Raw genomic sequence first — 26,706 nt, 5'->3', positions numbered from 1 at the left:
TATGTGTCATGAAAATAATTTTTTGCAGAGCATGCATATTAGAATTATGCCTATTGAAAATAATAACAATATATATTGAGATTTATGATGATAATTATTTTTACTCATAAACAGAAAATAAGCTAGAAAACAATATGAGATCTGAATGTGGCAGCATAAAACCAGAACGAATTCCGTTTTATTAAAGGTGGTGTGGAACATTGTTCATATCTTGGTTTAATGTTCAGTGTCATCTATGACCAATAGCAGACGAGTGAGTGTCCAGGAGACCTGTTTGGAAAGTGATTTGTTTTGCAATTCTGTTTGGTGCTTCTAGTGGTGCAGAAATTGCACACTGCAAGATGAAATTATTTCCATTTCGTAAGTGAAGAACCCAGATACTGTAATTTTCAGTTCTTTTATTTTATTAGAAATGAGACACTGTCATTCAGACTGTTCAATCACAAGAGTAAGTGAAATACACAGAGACATTCTGGTACTGCAGAATGAGACAAACATCAGGAACCTCAGACGAGAGAAACGATCTTAACAAATACAGAGAGAGACAGACAGGTTTATAAAACAACAGACCGTACACACGATCAAGTGTCTCGGCAACATGATGGAATCAAGTAAAAAACTCAAGGGCATCTCCTGAAGCACAGTCAAAAATATCTATAAGCTATTACTCTGTGTATATATCATATTTCACTTTCCTGAAATCTCTGTTAGCAGTAAGACACAGCATCTTGTGTTGTCTTTCATCTTCAGTCTGGTTTATAACTAATATAGTCCTCAAACAGTATTGTCATAAATATGTCTATGTGCTCTATAAACATAATATAAAATTCTGAAAATGGATAAAAACCTATCAAGATTGTAATATCAGTCTTGCTTGGGCATCAAGCATCTGTCCACATATTGCACTGATGCCACGCTATCGGTTGGCATGACCACTGCGCCGGGAGTCTCTCACGCTGGCGCTGTGGAAGTTCACAGGGGAGCAGAAGAACCTCATCTAATGTGCTGAAGGTTCCTCAGGACAAAAGACTCTCCAAACTCTCGGTTTCATTCACAAGAGCTGCTGATGGGAATGAAGGGAACACAGTGATCTGATCCAATGGAACGGAGGTGGAAACAACAGAACGTCCTCAGAGAATCCACACTACACAGTCACTGCAGCTACGCCTACATTAACCACAATGTTGTGGCTTTGAGTTTGAGGATTCACGCTGCATTGATTTGTCCTGATGCTGATTTGGGGATAAATTAACTGATTCATAAAACAATTAAAAACAAACATGAACAGATATGACAACAAGAGGAGAAAAATTTAAATCATAACATGATATTAAGAACAAATTAATAATATTAATCAACAACACCTCACTATAATAACAGAAAATGCTCAGCTCTTAAAAGTTTTTTCAAAGTCTAAAGTACAATTATTTCCCAAAAGTTCCCCAAAGTTTGATGGAAGCGTCCAGAAATGCTTCACGCAAAGCACTACAAACAAACACCACAGCGACTGCAGTTCATCGGTGTCCGTTTGGCACGTGGAGAGGTCGGCCTCTTGACCGTTGGAAGATTCGCCCCTTCCAAGCGTGAGTTGCAGTCAAATGAAAGAGCACAGGCAGGCGTCCACACCCCCCCCGTACCAGATGGAAGAGTGTTGGGAGAAGCTCTCGATGAACCAACCGGAATCTCTCCTCTCAGCAACTAAAGCAGAGTTCAGAAACCTTTCACCCTGTTTAGACGTCTTCAATGGTCAGTGTCATCTTGAGACATTTAGAGCTACTTCTGAAGCCAGAGAGACCAAATTAATTGACAGACGGCTCGAGCACGGCCCTCTTCAGGATCTCTGCCTTCATCTATCCCATCATCTCTGCCTCTCTTTCCCAAATCAAACGCAGACCGAGGTGTTCAGGGTTGGAAGTTTGGCCCTCACACCTCCGTCTGCAGGTCGATGATGTCCTGGCCCACTAAAGGGATGCTGGCTCCACTCGTCTCCCATTCCACAGCCTGAAGGTCCAGAGGAGACGCCTGCAGGGGCTCCAGGTCTTTCCTGACCCAGGCTGGAGGAGAGGCCTGCGATCGGCTCAGACTCTCCCACGGCCGATCAACGGGACCCTGCTGCTTATCCTGGAGAGAAGAGAGAGTCAGAGACCCTGCAGTTCACAGCACACAAGAAGATCCTGAGCAATTCTCATTACCGCAGTGCAAAAACAGTCATTTTGATATTCTCATTACTTCAATGTTAATAAAATGCTATATAATTTAAACTGTAATGTATTTATACATCATAGTAGTACTCCTTTGGTACTGCCTTTCATTTACATAGATTTTAATTGTAAAAATCACTGTACAACAGCATCTTTTATACTGTAATTCTTTGTTACTGTAATGAGAATCGTCATTGAAAACAATCGGAATAGTAAAACACATTACAGTAATGAGAATTTGCGGAAATAATGTCACAATGCAAAAAATCTTAATAGGCCTAAATGTAGGCTTCATTTTCTGTATGCAAAATATACTGTAATGTCATGCTTTTTTATTGATTTGGGGTTAAATATGACCAGCACATTTTCTTGACAGGTTTCAGGTTTCACAGACAGCTGAAACGATGGGGACACTTACGCTGTGGTTTGTTTTGTCACTTCCTGCTGAAGAAACGCTCCATCTGACGGACTGCAGAGAGAAGAGAGAATCACTGTAAAGACTCTGTTAAAGGCATCTCATGAATCAATGTGATCTAATTAAACACGCTTCAGAGTAATGAGAGTTCAGTCACGGTCTGTGTCAATTATTCACCTTGCTGTCGGAGGCCGGCGACTCTCTGTCTTTCTCAGAGTGATGCATCTTCCTGTTGAGGTCCTGGAACATGTTCTGATGGCGTTTACGGGTGTGCATGATCTTCTACATAAGAGGAAGAAGACACGCACATGAGGACTCTTTCCAATGTCACTATTGTAGATTCATGTTGAAATAATAAACAGTAGAGAGGAACATTGATTTGTCTTTCAGAGTTGGGAGTAATTACCTCAAAGTCCAGCTCTGCATAACGAGACTTCTGCCTCTGTGAGAGTGAAACAGGAAGAGAGAGAGAGAGAGAGAGAGAGACAGTGATCTTTAGTGTCATGTCAGATAATTCTTGAGTGATTAATTAGATCAGCCGTGTAAATTCATGCTGTTCGCAGCAGTAAAAAGAGTCTCGTACCCCCTCGCTGACCTCCAGAGAGCTCATGGACAACGTTGAGATGGTCTCGCTCTTGGACATCATGGAGTTCATGGAGTCAAACGTGTCGCCCAGAATGCTGGTCACATGACTCTCACTGGAGATGTTGTGGATGTTCTGGATGGGCGAGTCGCGTTCCGAGTACGATATGCTGACCCGGTCGGCGGGGAGCGTCTTGACGGCGTAGGCGGCCTGCGGTTCTGCGAAGGTTCCGCTCAGGTGCATGAGACGGGCCTGCGGCAGGTCGGTGCTGATGTTATACCTTCCAGAGCTGCTGGAGTCGTCTTTGGGTTTGGAGCGCAGTGTGGACGTGGTGTTGGGCAGAAGAATGTAACCACTGCCCTCCGGACAGACGCTCTCGGCCTGAGCCCGCGCCAGATCCGCGTCCAGCTGCTTGAAGATCTCGCTGTCACACACGTACACAGGTTTACCGCAGGATGGGTCGACCCCGCGACCCTTCTCTCTCCGCAGGGTTAGCGTGTGGCTGGAGTACTCAGGAACCGGGGGAATGTGGCTCTTGCCGCTGGGGTTGGACGGGAGGGTGTGGAAGTTTGGGCCGAGGGGCAGAGGGAGCTGAGGAGGAGGCATCTTCTCTTCTGAGGAGCTCTTCATACCACCTGAACACCAGCAGAGAGTGAGAGAGAGAGAGACATGTGAGTGTGAGACAAACATCTGATCCCATTTAGACCCTCAAAGGATTCCATTGGCTAACAGAACTTGATTTGGGTCAGTTTTAGATATAGAATTTATTAAAGGGCAATATTTGCCCCTGGATTTTATTTTCAGGGGCATTTGGGTATGTTTTTTCTAACCATTTAAAACAAACTATGCCTTATCCATTGACTAACCCATCCCTAACTAATCCTAACCCTAACTGAATCAATTCCTTAATACACATTCTCAAGATTGAGACTTTATTTCCTCTTACCCTAACCCTAAAATATCAATATGCCATAATATGTATAACTAGAACTATGATAGAATATTAAGAACTAAATCAGAAGAACTCATTGGAAGGACATTTTTTTTGCCCCCACATTTGTCATTTCTGGAGTATTTATGTCATCTTGTGTGGCACTTTTGCCTCGAGCCCTGCTTAATTTCTAACCCTAGTTTGGGTTTTCTTTTAGGAATGCAACAAAATCATTTGATGATGAGGCATGTCTTAAAGAAGAAAATACATTAACTAGTGTCTTTGAAAACTATAAACAATCTCATTTCAAATTATATAACCATAGCAACAAATTGTCAAATTAAAACATTTCTCTTTCGTGTGTTTTTGGTTAGCAAGCTAACCAATTAGCCTGCTAAGCTAACATACCCAGCGTGAGCTCCTTCACATAATCATATCAAAATGTAGAATTATGTGCTATATGGAAAAATAGATATGGTAATGCAATGTTTTCTTTTCAAAACCGATAATAGTATTCAATTGCCAAATGGTACATGTTCAAACACTGTGTGTGAGTGAAACAGGAAGTAACATCTCACCTGGTCGGCTCAAGTCAGCGTCTTTCTCGAAATCCGACTGCACACAAGGAAAGAACAAGAAATTAGTGTGTAAATAACAAGACTTCTATAAATGCAGTTGTTAGCGTGTTAAAAGCATGAGAATGTTTGCATTCACTCACCATGAGCTGCGTGTGGCCGTTCTGCAGCGAGCTGCCCGAATCGCCATTCCCGTCATCTTTACGGTCTACGACACGACACTTCACAGCATCTTGTACCTGAAACACACACACTTATGAGCTCTTGCACACTCAAACACACATAAGACACACACGTGTCATGAATTGCTATTGCAAGCGTGCTCACCTCTCTCCTGAGGATGCAGTGCACCATGACAATGATGAAACCCTCGAGAGAGTCGAAGACGGCGAAGAGGATCTGGAACAGAGCGGAACGACGGTCTGTCATCGCCAACACGGCCGACATCCACGTCAGTGCGAGAAGAGGCAGAACCACACACGAGCTCCACAGTGACGCCCTGCAGGACACGAGAGGAATAGCACATTTAACACTTCATACTGCTGATGTGAGTGCTGTTAACCTAGATACTCAAATGTGTTTATTTCTCACCCAGCGCGCTCTTTCAGCTTCACATCGGTGATTCCGTCTTTGGACACAAGTTTGTTGAAAACCAGAATGCCAATCACCATGTTGACCTGAAAACACACGGGAAAATGTCAGTGAATGTTCAAAACTGCATGTGCAGATGATGCAGTTATCACACTGCAAAGAACAAACAAAAAAACCCCAATCATTTTTGTCTTATTTTCTGGTAAAAATATCTAAACATCCTTGAAACAAGTTCAATTGCTTGAGAAGCAAAATGGCATAACATATTGAAGTCTTGTTTTCAGAGAAATCTGACAAAATGTGGTGGGATTTATGCTTGAAGCAAGAAAATACTATTTGCCAATGGAGAAATAAAAATACGCTTGTTCTCCCTTTGAATCAAGATTTTTTTCTTATACCACTGGCGAACAATTTTTCTTGTTATAAGCATAAATGTTACTAAACTTTGTTAGATTTTTCTAAAAACAAGGCAAATTAGGAGTTTTAAGAATGTTTAGCTATTTTTACTGGAAAACAAGACAAAAATACTTAATGCACACTGCAGTTCATGTAGTGGTGTGACCGAGTCCTCACCAGAACAACAGCAGCAGCCGGACCCACAAACGAGTACAAAAGACCGCCCTCGAGAGACAGCCAACAACTGCAGAGAGAGAGAGAAACATTAGGCTTAGACTGAGAGACTGGCAGACAGACAGACACATGAGCAGTGTGACAGACAGGAAATACTCACTAGTTGACAGTGCCGTAACCTTTAGCTTTAGTGAATCCAACAGAAACAGCCACGACTAAAGCAGGCAGACCCCAGCCCAGACACAGGAAACGCTTGCGGATGATGCGGTTTCGCAGGCGGCCCGTGACGGCCATGTAAGACTGCCAAGCCTCCGTCAGCACCCAACAGAACGAAGACAAGAAGAAGAAATGCAGGAACGCCGCCACTAATGCGCACATTACCTGCGAGAGAGATGCAACGAGGGGTGAGTGAGATTTACACTATGTGTGTGATCAGGTTATCAGGGTCAGAGGTCGGTGTTGGGCTCACCTTGTTACGAGCTTGCGTCTGACCTATCAGAATGAGGGCATTGGAGCAGATGATTGACAGACAGAAGTTGATGAGGATAACGGAGCGCTCAGAGCGAATGTACCTGAGAGACAACAACAATCAATTCATCAATTCATCAGTAAATAAATAAAATCAATCAATAAATCAACTAATTAGTCATCATGAGTGTCTTACTTCCACACAGAGACGTAGATGATGATGAGGAGCAACAGTGTGAGCGACGACACTCCACATCCCACGATCATCGTAACGGACGGCAACAGAGACTTATCCATGTTCTGTGAAGAAACACACTAACATTAGTGTATATTCACACACACACACACACACACACACACACACACACTCCCTCAGGACAGAATGACTGGCAGAAATAGGGCAGCACATGTGAAGGAGACATGAAGGTGAGAGAGAAATCATGACACTTACATACTGACAAAACATTGGAAACGAAAAAGAAAAAATGAATATAACATTGATGATGATGATGATGATGATAGGGGTGAACCTGTTAAAATAAAAAGAAAACAATAATAATAAAATAAAAAAAAGATTGATTAATAATGAAGGAAACAAAGCAAAACGGTGTTCAACAGATGTATATACAGTATCTGTCCTTCACTACCAAGAGATTAGCACATTTAAATATGTGTGATAATAGCCAGCAGGTGTGTGTGTGTGTGTGTGTGTGTGTGTGTGTGTGTGTGTGTGTTCATTTGCCCTTGAAGATTGAAGAACTTCTCTCTCTCTCTCTCTTTCTCACACACTCTCTCTCTCTCTCTCACACACACACACACACACACACACACACACACACACACACACACACACACAATGTATGTAACAGTTCAGAGATGCGTCGCTAAATAGAAACAGAAGCGTTTTGTTTTGACGCGTCGCGTTGCTGTTTTTCTCCCTGATAACCGAATTACAGCGATAGGCTGCTGGAGCGGTTGTCATGGCAACTGCCTCCGCGGCTCTGCACCAAAATGATCAAAACAACCTACATTATCACCTCTATAAATAATATAAACCACTGATTCACCGAGCAAACATATCAATATAAAATAATCCGATTTATAATCGATCATTAGACTCATGAAGAGGGAATGTTTCGTCCTAATAATAATACGATCGATCACAAACACCGTATTAAAATATTCCCGGAACAACTGTCAGCTGTCAATCAAAGCATCATTCCATAAAGATTAAAATGACATTAAAGAGAATCAGACCAGATCATCCGATGATCAAGATCAATTAAAATCCGAATATCTTTATATATTTTCGCAGTACAAAGACACACATGCACAGAGACGTTAAGATGATGATCGGACACTTACCGGATCTGGGTTCGGTCGTGCGATCAAGGCGAACGTGGAGAGTCCGTCACACACGCATGTGGTGCTGGAATCGCGCGACACCGATCTGCATCCGCGCGCGGACCACGAGCCGAGCAGAGACGAGCTGCACACACACACATACACACACACATTAGATACACATCGAAATAAAACCTACACCCACCCCCCACACACACACCCACACACACACACACACACACACACACACACACACACACACACACACACACACACACACAGAGTTCTGGATATACAGAACAAACACTCACTAAAAGTACTGTGCTGGTAACATGGAACAGTGATGATATACTTCAATATAGAGCATTCATAATGAATATTGACCATATTCATACAGTATATCGTGCTACATAAAATAACATCATGGTATTACTACAGCCAAAAACATGGGATCAATGCTGAACACATGGGCTGTATTGATGTTGACAATAAGATTTGTATATAAATTGATTAATAATTAATGTATAAATTGAGTGTGATTTTCAGATTGCAGTATGTGCAGTGAACACAAGAAATGAATATAAATATTCACGCTTTATATTGAATATACAAGATATAATATATATGTATATAAACATTTAGTACAGCTTCTGTTCACAGCTTGCCATACACCCGTCATTAAGGTACTAATTATTATCATTTCTACACTGCCTGGCCAACAAAAAAAGTCACCATTTGGATTTAAATAAGCAGATCATTAAGAGTCTATGATTGGATCATTATTGCAGTGATTAATATGTTTCAGCTGGCAACAACTCTTTTAACCCTAACTGATGCAGTGTGTAGCTTCTTATCTCTCAAACAAGACGTAACCTGTGGTCATGGAAAAGATGTTCCTGTGTTTCAGAAGGGGCAAATTATTGTCCTGCATCAAGCAAAGAAAACAACTGATTGCTGAAATCACTGGAATTGGGATAAGATCTGTCCAACACATTATTAAAACCTGAAGGATAGTGGTGAACCGTCAGCTTCACGGAAGAAATGTGATCAGAAAAAAAAATCTTTAATGATCGTGATCAGAGATCATAAAACGCTTTAAGTCACATGGTAAAACGTCGACAGTAGAACTCACGACTATGATTAACAGTGAAAGAGGATTTCCACATGCACAATGTGACGAGATCTTACAGGATTGGGACTAAACAGCTGTGAGGCCACAAGAAAGCCACTTGTTAGTGAGACTAATCAGAAAAAACAATTTCTAGGGAGCGTTTGCTAGGGAGCATAAAGATTGGACTGTGGAGCAATGGAAAAAGGTCATGTGGTCTGATGAGTCCAGATTTACCCTATTCCAAAGCGATGGGCATGTCAGGATAAGAAGGGAAGCACATGATGCACCCATCATGCATAATGCCCTCTGTACAAGCCTCTGGAGGCAGTGTCATGATCTGGGGTTGCTTCAATCGGTCAGGTTGAGGCTCAGCAACGTTATGCGGCAATAAAATGAAGTCAGCGGACTACCTGAATGTGCTAAATGACCAGGTTATCCCATCAATGGATTTTTTCTTCCCTGACGGCACGGGCATATTCCAGGATGACAATGCCAAGATTCATCAGGCTCAAATTGTGAAAGAATGATTCAGTGAGCATGAGGAATCATTTTCACACAGAGTCTTGACCTTAACCCCATTGAAAGTCTTTGGGATGTGCTGGAGAAGACTTTACGGAGTGGTTCGACTCTCCCGTCATCAATACAAGATCTCGGCCAAAAATTAATGCAACTCTGGATGGAAATAAATGCTGTGACATTGCATAAGGTTGTCAAAACAATGCCACGACGAATGCACGGCATAATCAAAGCTAAAGGCAATCCAATGACTTATTAGAGTACGCAGTTTTTGTTTTTGTTTTTTTTTTGTGGTCAGGCAGTGTATTACAGCTCATTTTACACACTCACTTTACACCCAAAACTCTCATTAGAAAAATGGTCAAAACAAATCACTTAGAAATGTCCTCAAAAATGACATTTTTCCTCTGCAGTTAGACTAGATGTAATGTTATCTTCCTCTTTTAACTACTTTTAACTATATTTTTATTAGTTCCCATTAAACTCAACAAAATTGTTTCTTCTGTGTTACAAAATTTGTTTGAAGCCAAACAGGAACAAGTGCAATCTAATGCATGTCCCTGTCTCTCTCTGTCTGTCTGTCTGTCTGTCTGTCTCTCTCTCTCTCTCTTTCTGTCTTTCTCTCTATCTGTCTCTCTGTCTCTCTCTCTCTCTCTCTCTCTCTGACTGTCTGTCTGTCTGTCTGTCTCTCTCTGTCTGTCTCTCAGTGTGCAGTTGGCACAGGTCTGATGGCAGGTGGCACCGCACAGAGAGACATTCAGCAAGCACACAATGAAATCAGTGTCAGAGGAGGAAAACAGAGTCAAAATAAATAAATGAAAATCAAAGAGATGAGTCACATGTGGGGAAACACAATATTAATCATTGATCGTTCACTCGACCATCTGAGTGGTTCAGCTTAATGGCGGTTCACATTAAAAGAGCTGAGGGCTCATCTGTGTGTGTGGGCAGTGAGAATGAAGAGAGTCATTGAAAGTGTGTTATGAATATTCATGAGGTCATGGGTGATGTGTTGAAGGGGCGGAGGCTCATTTAAATACGATTATCGGCTCTTTTGGGAGGTGTGGGGGTGACACACTGTACTGAGTGTGTGTGACCTTTAGATCCGCAATAACACACACACACACACACACACGAAGATCACAAGCGGATCCACCCACCTGTCGCTCTCATCCCAGGCGATACAGGTCTCATTAACAGTGCCCTGCAGAGAGAGAGAGAGAGACAGCAGGTCAACACACATCCATCATTTCACAGGTCAAACGATGATGTCACCGAGCGTCTACAGGACTCACATTGTGCAGGTGAGGGAACTCGATCTCGACAGGCGCCGACAGGAAACCGGGGTTGGGCTTCACAGTCACCGTGACAACCTTTGAGTTGAGCAGCGTGCTGTTACTGCGAGACAAAGAGAGATATCAAACATGATCAGTCGGATCACATCTCAACGTAATCGATTTATCAGTTACAAAGAAGTTTATTGAGAAATAAGTACAGAGCCTTTTACAAGAAAGGGAGGGAATTTATTTTCTGAAATAGTTTTGCATTCCTACTCAATAAATTAACCATAGTTTTACTATACTAACTATAGTTGAACTGTGGTAATTGTAGTAAAACCACAGTAACCACAAAATTAACCATGGCTACTACAATATTACTATAGTAAAGCAATAGTTAATTTATTGTGAGGAAACCCCAAATAATTGTGAGGGAATGCAAAACTAGATAAGATACCGGTAATAAAAAATAATAACTAAATACAACAAAATACAGTAAACTAAACGAGAACAGAATCAAATGATTCCTGTAATGATGTGGGTGTGTATGTACCTCTGTAAGGAGAGAATTGGACCCAGATTTCTGTATAGAACGATACCGGTGACGAATCCTGTGCTCAGTTCCGCATCTACAACACATTCAGACAGTGTTAGACTCAACACACATGACGAACACATGAGAGAGTGTGTGTGTGTATGTGTGTACCTGGCACGTCCAGACTCAAGGCATTGCGGGACACAGTGATCTTCTCTTCTGAGTTTCGCACCCAGTCGATCATCCCGCGCCAGCCCTTCATGGGGAATGTCACGTCAGAGGTCATGACTCGTGGACGCTTCTGGATGCTCAGCTCTGATTAAACAATCAGAAACATGGGTCAATCATACACATGCACACAGGAGCATGTGTTGCACCCAGATGTCCACACGCCTCTGTCTCGTGACCCACTTCACACTCACCTAGATTCTCAGTGACCTCATAGATGTCCTGGAAGTCCCTCATCTGCCGGCCGATCATGTCAATAAAGTTCTCAACCAGACGGAAGAACTCTCGGATGTTTGCACCCATCTGCACGAGAGAGAGAGAGTTCCTTCATTTTTCCATGTTGTTTCTCCAAAAGTTAAATAAGTAACTAATACAATAAGCTAGTCAATTGTTACATTAAGAGTGTAGAGCTATAAAACGAATGTGGATAACAGAGCTCAGATATTTGAGTTTCTCTGACTTTGGTTTGTTAGACACATGTGAGATCAGTGGAGTCTTTTCATTGCTGTCTATTAAAAACACACATATAACAGAAGGTCTCTAAATGAGATGTGTCTCCGGTCCATGAATAGTTTGGTGGCTGATTCACTGCCGTGTGTGTGAACTGTCATGTGTCTCTATGACGTGTGTGTGTGTAGGCGCGTGAGGTGTTAGTGCTGTCACAGATCGGTGTGTGGGTGTGTTGATTTCTCTGTGTCTTCAGCTCTCTTTTCATTCTCTTCTGGTGAACTGACACAATGAGCATTTGTAAAGTCACTTATTTCACATTCACACAAAAACAGCTGCGGACTCTTTAAGACTTTTATCATGACACACACACACTCACCAGCTGAGCTTCCTCCCATTTGTCTCTGTGAGTCTCCTGCAGTAAGTTACTGATGGTGTGAGCATAATTCTGCAGATCACACAATCACAGGTTATTCGTAAACAACTTTTCATCATGCTGTTTTCAAATCAAATCAAGTGTGTTAGTGTAATTGTGTGCATGTGTACCTCCACATCAGCATTGCTCAGACTGTGTCCAGACCCTCTGAAGATCTCCGTGGTGTTTCTCAGGATCTCCATCACGGCAAGCAAATCACCGCTGTATTTCGTACCATCGGTCGATGCCATTCTCAGTCTGGACAACACGTCCGAAATGCCGTCCACCAGCTGACCGCTCTGAGACTGAGTAACATGATCACGTGTCTGCAAAGAGGATGACGCTTGAAGAATCAGTCCTGAAACCTTTATGCAGCATTAAATGGGTCATATATCATCACTTGTTTTATTTATTATTCATTTATTCCTTTACCAGAATCTGAATGTCCTGGAACACTTTTGAGATGCATTTGATGTGTGTGGGATTTTCCCAGAAGGCCAGACCTACGGCGTCGAGCGTGCATCTGCGCAGGATCAGGCCTGCAGGAGTCACAGAAGCACATGTGATGAGAGAACATCTCCTCCAACTGAAATCAGGCCATCATTCACTGTGACCCACATTCAACACAGAAACCAGAGTGCTCAGTTGTGTACCTGTGGCATCAGATGGGCAGGATACGGCCGCCGTGTCGCCCGCGGGAGTTTTCCTCCACACCACACTGCCGTAGTTCTCCTCGCCACAGATCTCATGAGGTTCTGAGTTGCACAAAATTCAACGCTCAAAACTGCTGCTTCGTTTTCAACTCTCAAAATTGCAATTGAGTAAAACACCAGGTTTGAACTCACCTGGACAGCGTTTCTCATTGCAGTTACGCAGTTCTGTTTTATCACCGTTGCACGGTTCTCCATCAAAGAACGGCCCCTCACACACTCTCTGTCTGAGCTGGTGACCTCCACCGCAGGTCTTACTGCAGCTACCCCATGAGCTCCACGACAACCACCGGCCGTCCACTAGAGGGCAGAAACACATGACAATCATTCATACAAACACTAATAACACATGCAAATCAGAGCCATCACATTCAGTGGTGCATTGATGTTTGTTGAGGGCTGCAGTACCAGGGCAGTCTCTGAGGAAGCAATTGCTGATTTCAACCCACTCTCCTCTGCACTCTGATCCTCCATACGAGGGGCCATTACACTCACGAGTTCTCTGCATCGTTCCGTTAGAGCAGGATGAAGAGCAGGAGCTCCATGCGGACCACTCGTTCCAGGAACCATCAACTGCAGAGAGAGAGAAAAGAGCTGTTAGTTACTGTTGAGTTATTAATGAAAAATGAAGAGTTTGAGCTTTGAATGTGATCCCTCATGTTCATTTGAGCTCACTTGATAGGAACTGAACTTAGGTGAAGAGTGCCACCTGGTGTTAAAATGTGGAACTGCATTTGTTCTACTGTGACTGACCTGGGCAGACGGCAATGTTGCAAAACTTGGTCTGTTTAGTGGGGCCACGGCAGGGTTCTCCTCCATTCCGAGGCTGTTTGCAGGTGCGGACGCGATCGCGGTATCCACGATCACACGTGGATGAGCACAGACTCCATGGGGCCCATTCATCCCACAATCCATTCACTGCACACACATAGTCATTAGTAAATCACCATTCACTGCAAACAGATGAATCAAATACAGGCTGTGAGTGTGTGATTTTGTGTACCTGGGCAGACAGCAGTGTTGTTGCATGGTCGATTCTCTCTTAAAGGGCCAGTGCATTGTGTGCTGTGAGGGAACGTCATGCAGGAACGCGTACGAGTTTGCCAACCTTCACCACAACTCACAGAACACACGCTCCATGAGGACCACTCGTTCTGCTGAACTTCTTCTATAAACACAAACACACAGGAGTACAAAACAGGTTAAGGACGATGCTAATATGTTGTCTGCATTTGTTTTAAAGGGACAGTTCACTCCCTAGTCAGGGTGAGTAAACAATGGCAGAATTCTCCTTTTTTGGAGACTCCAGACAGTACTCTCATGTTGCCATGGAAACACACACCTTTCTGAGGGGCCTGGTTTGCCATGATGGTACCGTCAGCATCTCTCCTTTGACCTATGATGGAGCGCAGTGCTTGACTTCTCTGTCGGACTTGACCTGCTCGAGTCAACACAAACACATGTGTGAGTCACGATAGCGTTATCTCTCACTGAATGCAGTGCGAGTTGATGGATGCTTAACTCACCAATGCAGGGCTGAGGGTTGCAGGAACGCCCCTCCTCCACTATGCCCTCACAGACGCCATCCTCAGGCTGACACGCGCGACTGCGCACCTGGACTCCGCCCCCACACTCGTTACTGCACTCTGACCAGCGGCCCCAGCCACTCCAGCCCTCTGAAAAACACATGACACAATGTTCAGTTCAGTGTGGCGGTGAGTAATAGTGAAGAGGAGGACGAGAGAACACAGAGAATTCACTGATAATGAGTCATAACAGTGTGTGAGTGTGTTCAGTGTGGCTCACAGTGAGTGCTGCCATCTAATGGTCAATTATCGTATCTGCATGCTAACTTCTTAAGGTGTCAAATCTATCTGTCTGCCTATTTATGATCGATGCTGCCTGGTTTTGTTATAAATGCGTGTCGGATGCCAATGAAACAGTCTACATAACAGCAGTGTGAAAATTATCTTATACAAACAAGTTCTTATGAAACTTCTCTAGACAAAAGTGGCTTTGAAGGCCAAATGTCAGCGCCACATGATACGACCATTTGAAAAGGCGTATTGCCTCTAATACCCGAGGCGCTCTGTGGACACGGTGCTTTTGGAGCCCAGCGGGTTGCTATAGCAATCTCAAACACTGGGCATCGATTGCTTCAGCAGAGGCTTTGAAAGAGCAGCTGCTCCTGCAGAACCACACTGATATACTGCAAAAAAATTATCTTACAGAGTATTTTTGTCTTATTTCCAGAAAAACATCAAAAATATCCTGAAAACAAGATCAATTTAATTGAGATAAGATATTAAGTCTTATTTTCAGGGAAATCTAACAAAACTTGGAGTGGTTTACATTTAAAACAAGAAAAAATTATGCCAGTGGGGCAAGAAAAAGGACTTGATTCAAAGGGAAATCAAGTGTACAAACATTTTTTTCTTGCTTTAAGTATAAACTACACTGAATTTTGTTAGATTTCTCTGAAAACAAGACTTAATATCTTATGCCATTTAGTTCCTCAAGGGTGCTTTTACTGAACCCTAAGCATATTAACATTCAGATTGTATTTCTTACTCATGATCTCGGCATCTCGGTTGCTGTCTCTAATGGTGGGCGTGCACTTCTCCACATAGACTCCACCCCTGTAACAGCCACCTGGCTTCCTCTTGGGTGGTTCCCAGCAGTGGCAGGGTGTTGCCATGATGCCGCAGGGATTTCCATGGGTACTGGTCGCCAGGCAATCTTCCAGCCACTGACACAGCATCTCGCAGGCAGGCATGCTCGGGTTCCGCTTCCCCACAACCAGAAACTCGGCACCGAACTGGCTGCCTTCATCGTTCTCTTCCTCGTCCTCCACGGGCTCTGCACCTAGACGCGGCATCACCTTCCGCAGCTGCAGGAACTGTTTGCTGGACTCCAGGTAAGCCACCGCAGAGGACGCGTCGCACAGTCGCACCACCTCGTCGAAGCTCTCCATGCCCAGGTACGTGCGCGAAGTCTCCAGGAAGGAGTCGAACTGGAATGTTCGGATCTGGCGTGGGGTGCAGGACTCGGTGGGTTTGGTGATCTTCATGTAGACAGTGTAGCGGCGAGGGTCGGGGTTCTGCAGGGTCCAGGAGCACGGTGCCGATGGCAGGGCCGTCTTTGAGGAGAACACCCCAAAGAATCGACTCTGCTCCAGGGTGGCACAGGTGGCCGAGGCCGGACCAGATGGAGTTGAGACGCTCGGGCCAAACGTCATGCACACACACAGTGCCAATGAAACGAACCGCCACTCCATCTTCACTCTTAAGGAGGACAGATGGACGCTTGAACTCTGATAGGACTCTTCTCTTGTGTTCAGACGGTTCTGTTGTGGTTCTTTAGATCTGGCAGGGGTTTGATTTGTTCACTGTGGTAGATGTGGATGGAGGGTTTGATTCTTCACTAGACTGAAGGGGCCATTCTGCGGAAGGAACAGAGAACATGTCAATCAATAGGGTCAACTTCTAATTATCGATGGAAAGGTAGGACAGTGATTGTCATTATCAGATCAGACTATGAATACGAGTACTGCAGTTCCTTCTGAATCATATATGCAGACGAGTGCTGTGGCCTCCATTACCATGAGTGTGATTTACCGCTAATGCGAGCACTGCTATTGCACTCACACTATAATTACAGTGCCCTTCACAGCATTCTCCCTCTCTCGCGGGCACTCTGTCGCTCTCTGCTGCCCACGTGTTCACACGTGGCGCAGGCGATTGCGTCAAACTGACGTCCGTGAAGACTCAGCTCGCACCCTTAAAAACTTCAGTGCAGGAAAGATTCTTGCAGAGCGCTCGCCCCTCCCTCACACACTGCAGCAATCACACTATTTTCTGTGCCAGTGTCAAAGTCGGTGTGTTGCCATAGCTACAGGTGCTCAAGAAACACATATCCAGCTCTCCTGCGAGTGTCTCTGTGCATCATGAGCTGCAGTTTCTTCCTGAACACAATCACAAGGAAGAGAGATGAGCAGAAAGCAGAGAGAATCTGCAGGATTGAACCTCCCTCGATTTCTGGCACATCTCACATTTTCACTCAAAGGCGCTCATTCAGGAATGAAATAAAAGAGTGTCCCTGTGTTCCAAATGTCATAAATGATGCCTTCGGAGAGGACTTTGAAGGAAGAACAATCATGATAGCAACCTGTAAGATATTCCAAACAGAAATTGCAATAAAAATGATTTAAAGAGTGAGTTCTGAATGAGTCCCACACTTTTCAGCCCTCCAAAGCTCTCACAGTGAATGATAAACACTTTGAAGGGAATAGGGCATAGGGATGATCACTTCTGAATGGAATGCACCCAGAGAGAGAAAGACAGTCAACTCTGAGATCTATCTTCATCATCACCTTCCTCTCTCAGAACTGATAATGTGTGATCAACAGCTACTAAACTGAAGCTCGGCAGTTATGAAACTCTAAAACAAAGTGTGTTCAGTTGCAGCGAGTCAGGCACATTGCTGATTCAGCTCATGTTTGACTATTGAGTTTGAGAAAGCGTAAGCCATTAACTCCAAAGCTTATGAGAGCACTTCAGCGCTGTCACTCACCCGCTCTCTCTTTTTCTCTCTCCACTAAAATTACACATTACTTTGGTCGTTATGGCAACAGCTGATGTTTAAGAGAGCTGAGTGAGAGACAGAGACAGGCAGACAGGTAAAGCGGGTCTGATCCCGAGATGAATGTCAGATTATATGTGATCTGAACACACACACACAGACGCTTTGTGTTTCATCTTGGGAAAGTCTGAGAATTATGCGACTCTGCCAAACACTCGCCGAGCCATCTGTGAGCTCAGATCAGCTGAGATATCTATGTATGTGTGTGTGTGTGTTGTGTGTCTACTGCTGTTGGAATCATAATAACACACACTCTATCACTGTGTGCATGAACAAACACAACATCTGCACCAAATAATGACAATCAACACTCACAGTAAGACAGATTCCTGCAGAAGTAACATCTACACATCTGAACTGTGCATAAGTGTGTGTATGTGTGTCATATGTTACACTGAAATCAGTTAGTCAGGATTAGTTGACTAAACTGTGCACTGTCTGGACAAACTGTTGCATCACCAATCAAACTGCTTCCTCAGCGAGATGCAAACAAATGAGAGTAAATCACTTCCTCGCTAAATGCAAAGATTACATTTGTGTTATTTCATGTTTAAAGCGTTTAAATGAATCTGTGCAGAGCACGTGCAGAGTTCAGCTCATGCACGCGCTGCAGACATTATCAGCCAAACTCAGAAACATCGAGAGAAAATGTCAGTGCGCAATAACTTTGCAACAAATCACACAACAGTACAAACTGCCTGCACACATCCTCTTCATTAACTAACACGGTAATTAAGCGTAGGAACTCACGCATTGCAAACGAACATTAATGCATTTGAGATGACAATGACATGTCAGTAATCTCAGTAATCTGATGCATGGCAATATAAGTAATACACATATTTGAAAAATAAGTTCATATATGGTTTTCATTGATGTAAAGTCACATACGTGTATATATAGAACATAGTTCTCAAAATACTACAATACATTTAATAACATTTATTTGAATATGCGCTCAAATATACATGTGCATATATCAGTTTTCTGTAAGAGAAGTGTATCTTCTTCCCGAGCATTGCCGTTTCGCTCACGCATGTCAATAAGAGAAAATGTTAGCAAGATTTAAAAGTTCTCACACTGCACAAAACGGCCTTTTCATAAAACATGAAACACATTCAGACTCATAAAGACATATACAAGCACACAAAAAAGAGAGTGCATGATAAATATTATCATTCATCAACACTTTATAGACGCGAGTGAAGAGACAGACAGTTTCAGCACCACGGAGAGCGACAGACAGTTTCAGCACCACGGACAGCGACACAACTTCAGCACCATCATCCACACCTTCAGAAACTCTCAGAGCAGCTGTTTGCAGACAATCCACATTTAACGTACAAAAGCATCGACATGACACGCCTCAGTTCCGTGTGTTACCTGTGTAAAGTGTGTCTAATATTCGCATCCCATCCGACAGTTCGAAAGTCTTCCGCGGGAGCGTCGGGATCCACACGAGTCCCGGGACTGATCGTTTCTCCCCGATTCCAAGTTTCTGTTCACTTCACTTCCACAAGCGCAACGGCACAAAGCGACTCTGATCAAACTCCAGAGAGTTTACTACCAACCTCTGCTTCAGCGTCTGCTTCCGCAGCTATTCCGCTGAGACCGAATCACGGAGCTCCGGCTCGCTCAAGGGCTTTTCTCCAGTCGCGGTTGGTACTTTTACTCTCGGCTTCGGAGTCTTGCTGCTTGTGGTCTGAAGTGTTTTCAGTCGGAGTGTGTCTTGTGGCCTCCTCGCGCTGCTTTATATACTCCCCACCCTGCGTGGATCGCGCGCACTGGTGAATGAGACCGCGCGCGGGGGAGAGCGTGTGTGCGTGTGTGCGCGCGCGTGTGTGCGGTGGACACACAGAAAGACGAGAGAAAGCGCTGATGTACGCACAGATGAACGCAGGACCGGAAAGAGACACATCACAGCGCCTTTCTCTCCTCAGTTACATCATTACACCTGTTTGCCAACTAATCGATACGCGCTGTTGTTTTTAGACAAATGGAACATCTTAATCAACCAACAATTCATTAAACATGTCAAACCCACAACAAAACTATATTTAAGCAATTTAATAAAACAAACTCGTGTCATAACGCACACACGGGATCATTGTTGGTTTGATAGCCTTTATTATTATTCTTATTATTCTTTTTATTATAATGATGATGATATTGTTTTGTTTGATCGGGTTTCTCTGAACTTTATTTGATTCATTTTAAAGACTACTTAATTAGAAATAACTATAACAAAATTACACGATAATAAAATGATAAAACAACACCTTAATGAAAGTAATAAGTCACAGCGGGTGGGGGAGGGGTGTTTCTCTGACCATACTTTACAACTTTATAACTTTATGTTTCGATAGTGTGGCTTTGGGGAGAGGGGGTCTCTGAATGATTAACTTGATTTGATTTGTGTATCTCTTCGTCATAATTGTCCATGTTGGCAGACTGTCGAGTGCGCGCGCTGCCAGTGGGTGTTCGCGCGCTTCCCGCCAGGAGAGCCGCGCGGGGGCGGGAGAGTCGGTGGATTCCTCACAGAGCCGCCAACATGACAACATGACCACATTAAGTCAATCTTAAAAACAGCCCGAATCAGTCCATGTTTCTTATTCTCGACCTATGAGCGCACAATATTTACAAATACCCCGCGAAATGTGTCACGTGGCCGTAACTGCCTCCACTGAGTTCCCGCGTGCGCGAAAACACGCTGAAGAAAACTTGCATTCCTCCACAGTCACTCACGAACTTCAGCCAAAGTCCAAGAATAAAGGGACTGTGTGTGTGTGAGTGCATTACTCATCAAGCGGAAGCAAAGGTAGGAAACACTTATTCAGTCATGTGTGATTCACTAATTCTCCACTGAAAGTGATTGAAATGAAACACTGACAGGAAGATGAAGGTCTAACCTGTTCTTAACCTGCACTCAGAAAAAACACCTGCTTGAGAGCCTGCGTCACAGACTGATATCCACCTGTCTGTCAAAGAAAATTCTCAGAGCCTGGGACTCAGTATCACAGGTGAACCCCCTTCCTCAGGCCCAATGAGTTCAAGTAGGTATAGCTGCAGGCTGGAGATCTCCAAAAGGGGGCGGAATCTCCAAAACAGGGCATCACCTCCACTCACGGTTAAGGTTAGGGAAAGGGTTAGGGAAGGGGCTCCCTATATCTTCAATGGCAGTTTGGAGTGACCACCCCTTTTTGGAGCAATGTCTGCAGCTATACCCTTCTTGATGAGTTAGCAAGATTTTGTTCTTCACACACATTGTTTGTAAGGTTGAGTAGTTGCTCTTTGCTCTGGTGTTGACTGCATCATTCATGGTGAGAGTCTCTGCTGGCGTCATTCTTCACTGCAGACTCAAGAGGGCGATAAACCAGACTGTGATGTTCTTCTGTTCTCTGTGAAGAGTGACCCACATCCAGACACACACTGAACTCCACAAACATTTCACATTTATTTCATATTATGAATAACTTGATTATGCTTTTAGTTACCAATAAGAGGGTACCAAAACTTAAAGGAATAGTTCACCCAAAAACTAACCTCACCATCATGACTCGTTGTGCATGACACCGCGGAGACTCACAGCATGTGGAGACTCATGCTACTCTCCACGATCCACGCACAACTTACCACACGCCCCATTGAGAGCGAGAACCACTAATCACGACCATGAGGAGGTTACCCCATGTGACTCTACCCTCCCTAGCAACCGGGCCAATTTGGTTGCTTAGGAGACCTGACTGGAGTCACTCAGCACGCCCTGGATTCGAACTCATGACTCCAGGTGTGGTAGTCAGCATCAATACTCGCTGAGATAACCAGACCCCCATGACATTCTTTCTTCTGCTGAACACAAAAGAGGATAATTTAATGAACAGTGCAGTAAATACTGACTCACTTTACAGCTCCCCATTCAATACAAGTTTAGCTCAGTCAGCAGCATTTGTGGCATAATGTTGATTACCACAAAATGTAATTTAGACTCGTCCCTCCTTTTCTTTAAAAAAAGCACAAATGTGTGTTCCAGTGAGACACTTACAATGGAAGTCAATGAGGATCAATCTGTAAACATTAAAATACTCACTGTTTCAAAAGTATAGACACAAGACATAAACAATATGTGTGTTAACATGATTTTACTGTGATTAAACCACTTACTAACCGCATCTGTGGAAAGATATAGACAATTTTACAACTTCGTTACCATGACGACGTAACACCATAAACCCTAAAATGGCAATTTAAACAAATTTACAGCTCAAATAATACAAGAGTTTTAACAGAAGAATTAAAGTGCTTTTATAAAATTATAAGCTTCACATTTCTGCCTTTAAACCCTCCAAAAATTGACCCCATTGACTTCCATTGTAAGTGTCTCACTGGAACACAGATTTGTGCTTTTTTAAAGAACAGGAGGAACGAGTCTAAATTAATTTTTGTGGTAATCAACATTATGACACAAATACTGTTGATTGAGCTTAACTCGTATTGAAACTGAAATATTCCTTTAATAAAGAACCCAAAAGTGTGTTGTCTTCTGAAGGCATACTATCACTTTATATGTTGAACACACTTTAATTTTAGTCGTTATTCACTCTCAAATCAAATCGAAACAGTAAACAGCACTGAAGTCCAATATGGAGACATGTCAATAACATCAAACTCATTGGTTCTTGCAGCATGACCTCATGACGTTTGGTCTCAAGACGCACAAGAACCAATGAGGTTCTTGATTGACGTGTCGCCATATCGGACTTCAGTGCTGTTCACAAACTAATTTACTTCTGGGATTTGACACACAGTGTTTATGAGTAGTACATTATATGATAAACAAGAACAAATGTCAGGCAGGTCTTGATTTTATCAAGAGGAATTGACTTGGGCTTGATTGCAGAGAAAATTATTCACTTTTAATAAAAGGTTATGAAGACAATGTGCACTGATGAATCGTTCACAGTAGGAACACGAATGTGTAATAAACAGATCAAACTGGCTCAATTTTGATTTCACGTTGACGTCAAGCAAAATATAATTTCTTATTTATATAATTTGATTTGATGTGAGAAATTTACCGGACATATCTTTGTGAAATTCACCCAGAGGGTGCCTGATGATCCAAAGCACATGCAGCGGCAGATTTGGGGCACCAACTAAGGGGGCCTTGAAATAGGTCAGTCTGGACAGACGAGAAATTACGAACACACACACAATACAACTGATCATCGACTGCACACTGAGGCATTCTGACAAACAAAAGACCGAGAAACAAGTTCACAGCATCTCAAATGAACAGTGTGTTTCAAAAGAAGTGAGAGAAGAGAAACTCTGAGCAGTTTTTGACAAACTATGCCATCGTTTGGTAGAAATCATGTGCTAGTATCTGTAAGAGAGGTGCAGGGCGTGGGATAAGATTCGGTAATGATGACTCAGTGTGTGTGCGTGTGTGTGTGTGTGTGTGTGTGTGTGTGGGCAAGAGAGAGCCCACTCAGTAAAGGAAGCTCCTGGTTGAGTTGTGAGGGAGTCCCGCCTCGGACCGCAGCACATCTGTGTGAACAAGGGCTCTACAAACCAAACAGCCCCGCTGAACAGGACGTTCCATGCTCTCTCGTAACATTATTGTCCTCTGACATCTCAGTCTTTGCCCTACACACATGAAAGAGCTGGAGTCCAATGCTTTCAAATGCACCAAATTAAATCAGCAGCAATTTTATGTAAGTCTGGGCTGGTTTCTGCTGGTCTGGCGCTGGTCTAGCTGGTCAACTAGCAAAGCACCATCCAGGTCAGGATCAAGTTCTTGCATAGTAACCATTATTTTAGTAGAGTTTTTCTTTTTACATGCAAGCAACATTATTCTGCATACATATTTGTGAGCTGTTAACACTATATTTGGAGGTTTCAGTCCCAAACGGAGCACCTCAAATGTGTTAGTAATACCACGATCTAAAACTATTTCCATGACATTCTGGATTCCCTGCCAAAAAGATTGGATTTGGGCAACTCTAAGAGATGTGACACTGGTCAGTATATAAGGGTTGGGTTACACCAGCTGTTCATAAGCTCTTGCTTAAATTGGAAAGTAAAGTTCACACTTGGGGCTTAGTAACTACTGCTAGATTGTAAGTCTTTTCTTAAGTTGGTTGCATCGTTTGTTCTCATTGCAAGATTTAGTAGGTTAAAAGCTCTCCATAAAGTAATATGTAGTCACATAATATGATGTTTACCTTTAATTATCCAATAAGCAGCCTTCATATTTGTCAACAGAAGTGTTGAAAAGCCATGAAGCGTGGGGTCTGGGTACCTCAGAGAGTATTGACGCTGACTACCACACCTGGAGTCGTGAGTTTAAATCCAGGGCGTGCTGAGTGACTCCAGTCAGGTCTCCTAAGCAACCACATTGGCCCAGTTGCTAGGGAGGGTAGAGTCACATGGGGTAACCTCCTCGTGGTCACTATAATGTGGTTCTTGCTCTCAGTGGGGCGCATGGTGTGTTGTGCATGGATGCTGCGGAGAATAGCGTGAAGCCTCCACACGCGCTATGTCTCCGTGGCAACTTGCTCAACAAGCCACGTGATAAGATGCGTGGATTGACGGTCTCAGATGTGGAGGCAACTGAGATTCGTCCTCCGCCACCCGGATTGAGGCGAGTCACTACGCCACCACGAGGACTTAGAGCGCATTGGGAATTGGGCATGAAAAAGAAAAAAGAAAAAAAAAAGAAAACCATGAAGCATAATCTTGTATGGCTGATGTTTCAAACTTATTTCCCCTCAAGTATAACTGTACTAAATACATTTTCCATTGAAATATGATATGACCAGTATATTTAAATATACATATTGTGCATATTCAGGAACTGTATAAAAAATGTATCAAGGGCAATATATAAATACAGGTGATGCACACTGGGAACTACACATTTAGAGCCGTTTTATGCTAAAGAGCTGTTCCCAATCATGAATTTAAATAAGTGTAAAAGTCAACATCATTTATATACTGTATATACAGTGTGTGTGTGTGTATATATATATATCAATATATAAATAAATGTATAGTTTATACATTAAATTAAATTTCAACAAAGTTTAGTGGTGCAACACTCAAATATTTGGTTGTTTGCAACTTACTGCCCATTTACAACTAGACTAAGTTGTAACTTACACACGGCTGGTGAAACTATTAGCGCTTCACAGAAGTGTTTGAGAAATTATGCTTTCAACAAATGTCCGTTTATCAGATGGAGAATAAAACAATCATGGTATTCTGGATCTATCTGTGAAGAGAAGAACATGCTCTGGTCATTCGTCTTCAAAGTCGTCATGTCTGTATGAATACATTTATATTAATAATATTAATAAACTCCATGTTTAAGATGAGTAATGCGTAATGCACAAGTAGAGATGTGCAGCATCAGCTCTGATAATGGAAGTCTTCATGTTTCAGATCATCTTCACACACTCAGAATGGACAGTAATAGCTGCTTCAACTGAATACACCTGTCTGTCTCTCTGTCTGTCTGTCCTTCAGCTGTGCGTCATTCACACTGATGTGTGCTGCTTACACGAAGGAGAAAACCCACAACACATACAATCTCATTTTGTCAGAGAGATGGATGTCTTTATTTAAAATCTTCAGTGGGTTTATGTCATGTCGTTGCTCTAAATAAAGACATTTGTGTGTCACAGCGGCACACAGACCCTTCAAAACACTTACAAACATAAAAAATAACACCCTGAAAAGAGAAAAAACAAGCCCAAATCTAATGATAGAAGAAAGCCGAATCTATAACTGTCCTGCTCTTAATCACAGCGCACATGTACGTAAATCATAAGAATATTTATCTGTGAGCAGATGTTCACCTGACATATGTGTCATGAAGAAGTGTTTTGTCTGGTACAGAAAGGAACAATCCTCGAAATTAATAAACTCCAGTGTGTAACTCATGTTGAGGAGGGGTGTGATATTACTTCAGCTTTACTCTCATTTGTAAGTCACTTTACATAAAAGCATCTGCTAAATAATTAAATGTAAATGCACTTTTCTGACTGATTAGCTTTACAATTTAAAAAAAATAAAAAAAGGGGTTCTAAACTCATTTAATTCATTGGATTTCGAGCTGTATCTTGTTTTCCAATAAAATATCTAGATCTTCTTAAAAGATTTGCTTGAAGTAAAACGAGTTTCAGAGAAATCTAACACAATTTGCCAATATTTATAATGCTTATAACAAGAACACAACTCTTGATTCAAAGGGAAAACGTGTGCTTTTCTTTCCCCATTGGCAAATCGTTTTTGTCTTGTTTTAAGCCGACATCACACAAAATTTAGTTAGATGTCTCTGTAAACAAGTCTTTATATCTCATGCCATTTTGCTTCTCGGGTATTTTTTCCTTGTTTTAAGGATGTTTAGATATTTTTTCCAGACAATAAGACAAAAAAATGATATGTTGTAGTGTAAACATGAATGCTAATTCTCTCTCAAGAAATGTGAATGAGTAAATGTAAACAAACAAGCTTAAACGCTAAATTCTACATGTTGAAATAGATTCAGAAAGCGTTACAGGAAAGTGTTTAACATGCGCCTCCATTTCACAACGTCTGACCAGGAAGTCAACATTGTTGAAGTGTTAACAGTTGACCTGTTGCGTCATAGTAGCGTGTTGAAAAAGTCAGCGAGTCCCGAACAACAGCCACAACATGGAAACCTTTACAGCCATTTTTACATTCTTGGTGATTGTGGTGCGGCTCTGATGTGCATTATCTGTTGATTTTATGGTGATGTCTGAAGGCAGAAGACGAAGCTCTTTACTCCTGGATTGTACTAACTATACGAGCTCTGCACTGCTTCACTTTATCCTTATAAACTCCATGTAAAGTGTAATGATAATGTTTAGACTGAGGAGAGATGATGTGAATAAATAGATGATTAAGAAAATATATGTTTTGTGTATGTTTTCCTAGTGATCGCTGGTATTTAAGGTTTGTTGTCTGCACTGAGCAGTTCTGCATCTGTACCTGTGTCATTTTCTTTAGACTGAATATTTAATATAAATCCTGCTTTCTGCCTCATTCTGAGATTCATAAAAGAAGTAATAACAACTCAAAGATCATTGAAAGTAAGATATGTGCAGTAAACAATGTGCAATTT

At 42.6% G+C, this 26,706-nt stretch overlaps 1 protein-coding gene across 1 annotated transcript; it reads right to left on the bottom strand.

Annotated features, from left to right (window-relative positions):
- Positions 1-400: 400 nt before the first annotated feature.
- LOC127421213 (adhesion G protein-coupled receptor B1-like) lies at positions 401-19,260 on the bottom strand. The gene is made up of 31 exons (XM_051664070.1): positions 18,942-19,260; positions 15,489-16,359; positions 14,444-14,593; positions 14,260-14,355; positions 13,921-14,085; positions 13,671-13,835; positions 13,326-13,490; positions 13,053-13,217; positions 12,861-12,962; positions 12,640-12,746; positions 12,339-12,533; positions 12,172-12,240; positions 11,540-11,648; positions 11,289-11,432; positions 11,136-11,211; positions 10,601-10,703; positions 10,466-10,509; positions 7,700-7,823; positions 6,531-6,634; positions 6,336-6,438; positions 6,027-6,247; positions 5,870-5,936; positions 5,297-5,382; positions 5,033-5,204; positions 4,849-4,944; positions 4,709-4,745; positions 3,200-3,834; positions 3,023-3,058; positions 2,794-2,898; positions 2,620-2,670; positions 401-2,121 (listed from the first exon to the last, which is right to left on the bottom strand). Exons 2-31 carry the CDS (start codon positions 16,192-16,194, stop codon positions 1,924-1,926), a joined length of 4,596 nt encoding a protein of 1,531 aa, XP_051520030.1. The 5' UTR covers positions 16,195-16,359; positions 18,942-19,260; the 3' UTR covers positions 401-1,923.
- Positions 19,261-26,706: the final 7,446 nt, after the last annotated feature.

The sequence above is a fragment of the Myxocyprinus asiaticus genome, chromosome 30, assembly GCF_019703515.2.
Source record: "Myxocyprinus asiaticus isolate MX2 ecotype Aquarium Trade chromosome 30, UBuf_Myxa_2, whole genome shotgun sequence".
NCBI classification, from domain to species: Eukaryota; Metazoa; Chordata; class Actinopteri; order Cypriniformes; family Catostomidae; genus Myxocyprinus; species Myxocyprinus asiaticus.
Note: the sequence above shows the minus strand (reverse complement) of the source record. Positions and strands in the feature narration are given on the sequence as shown.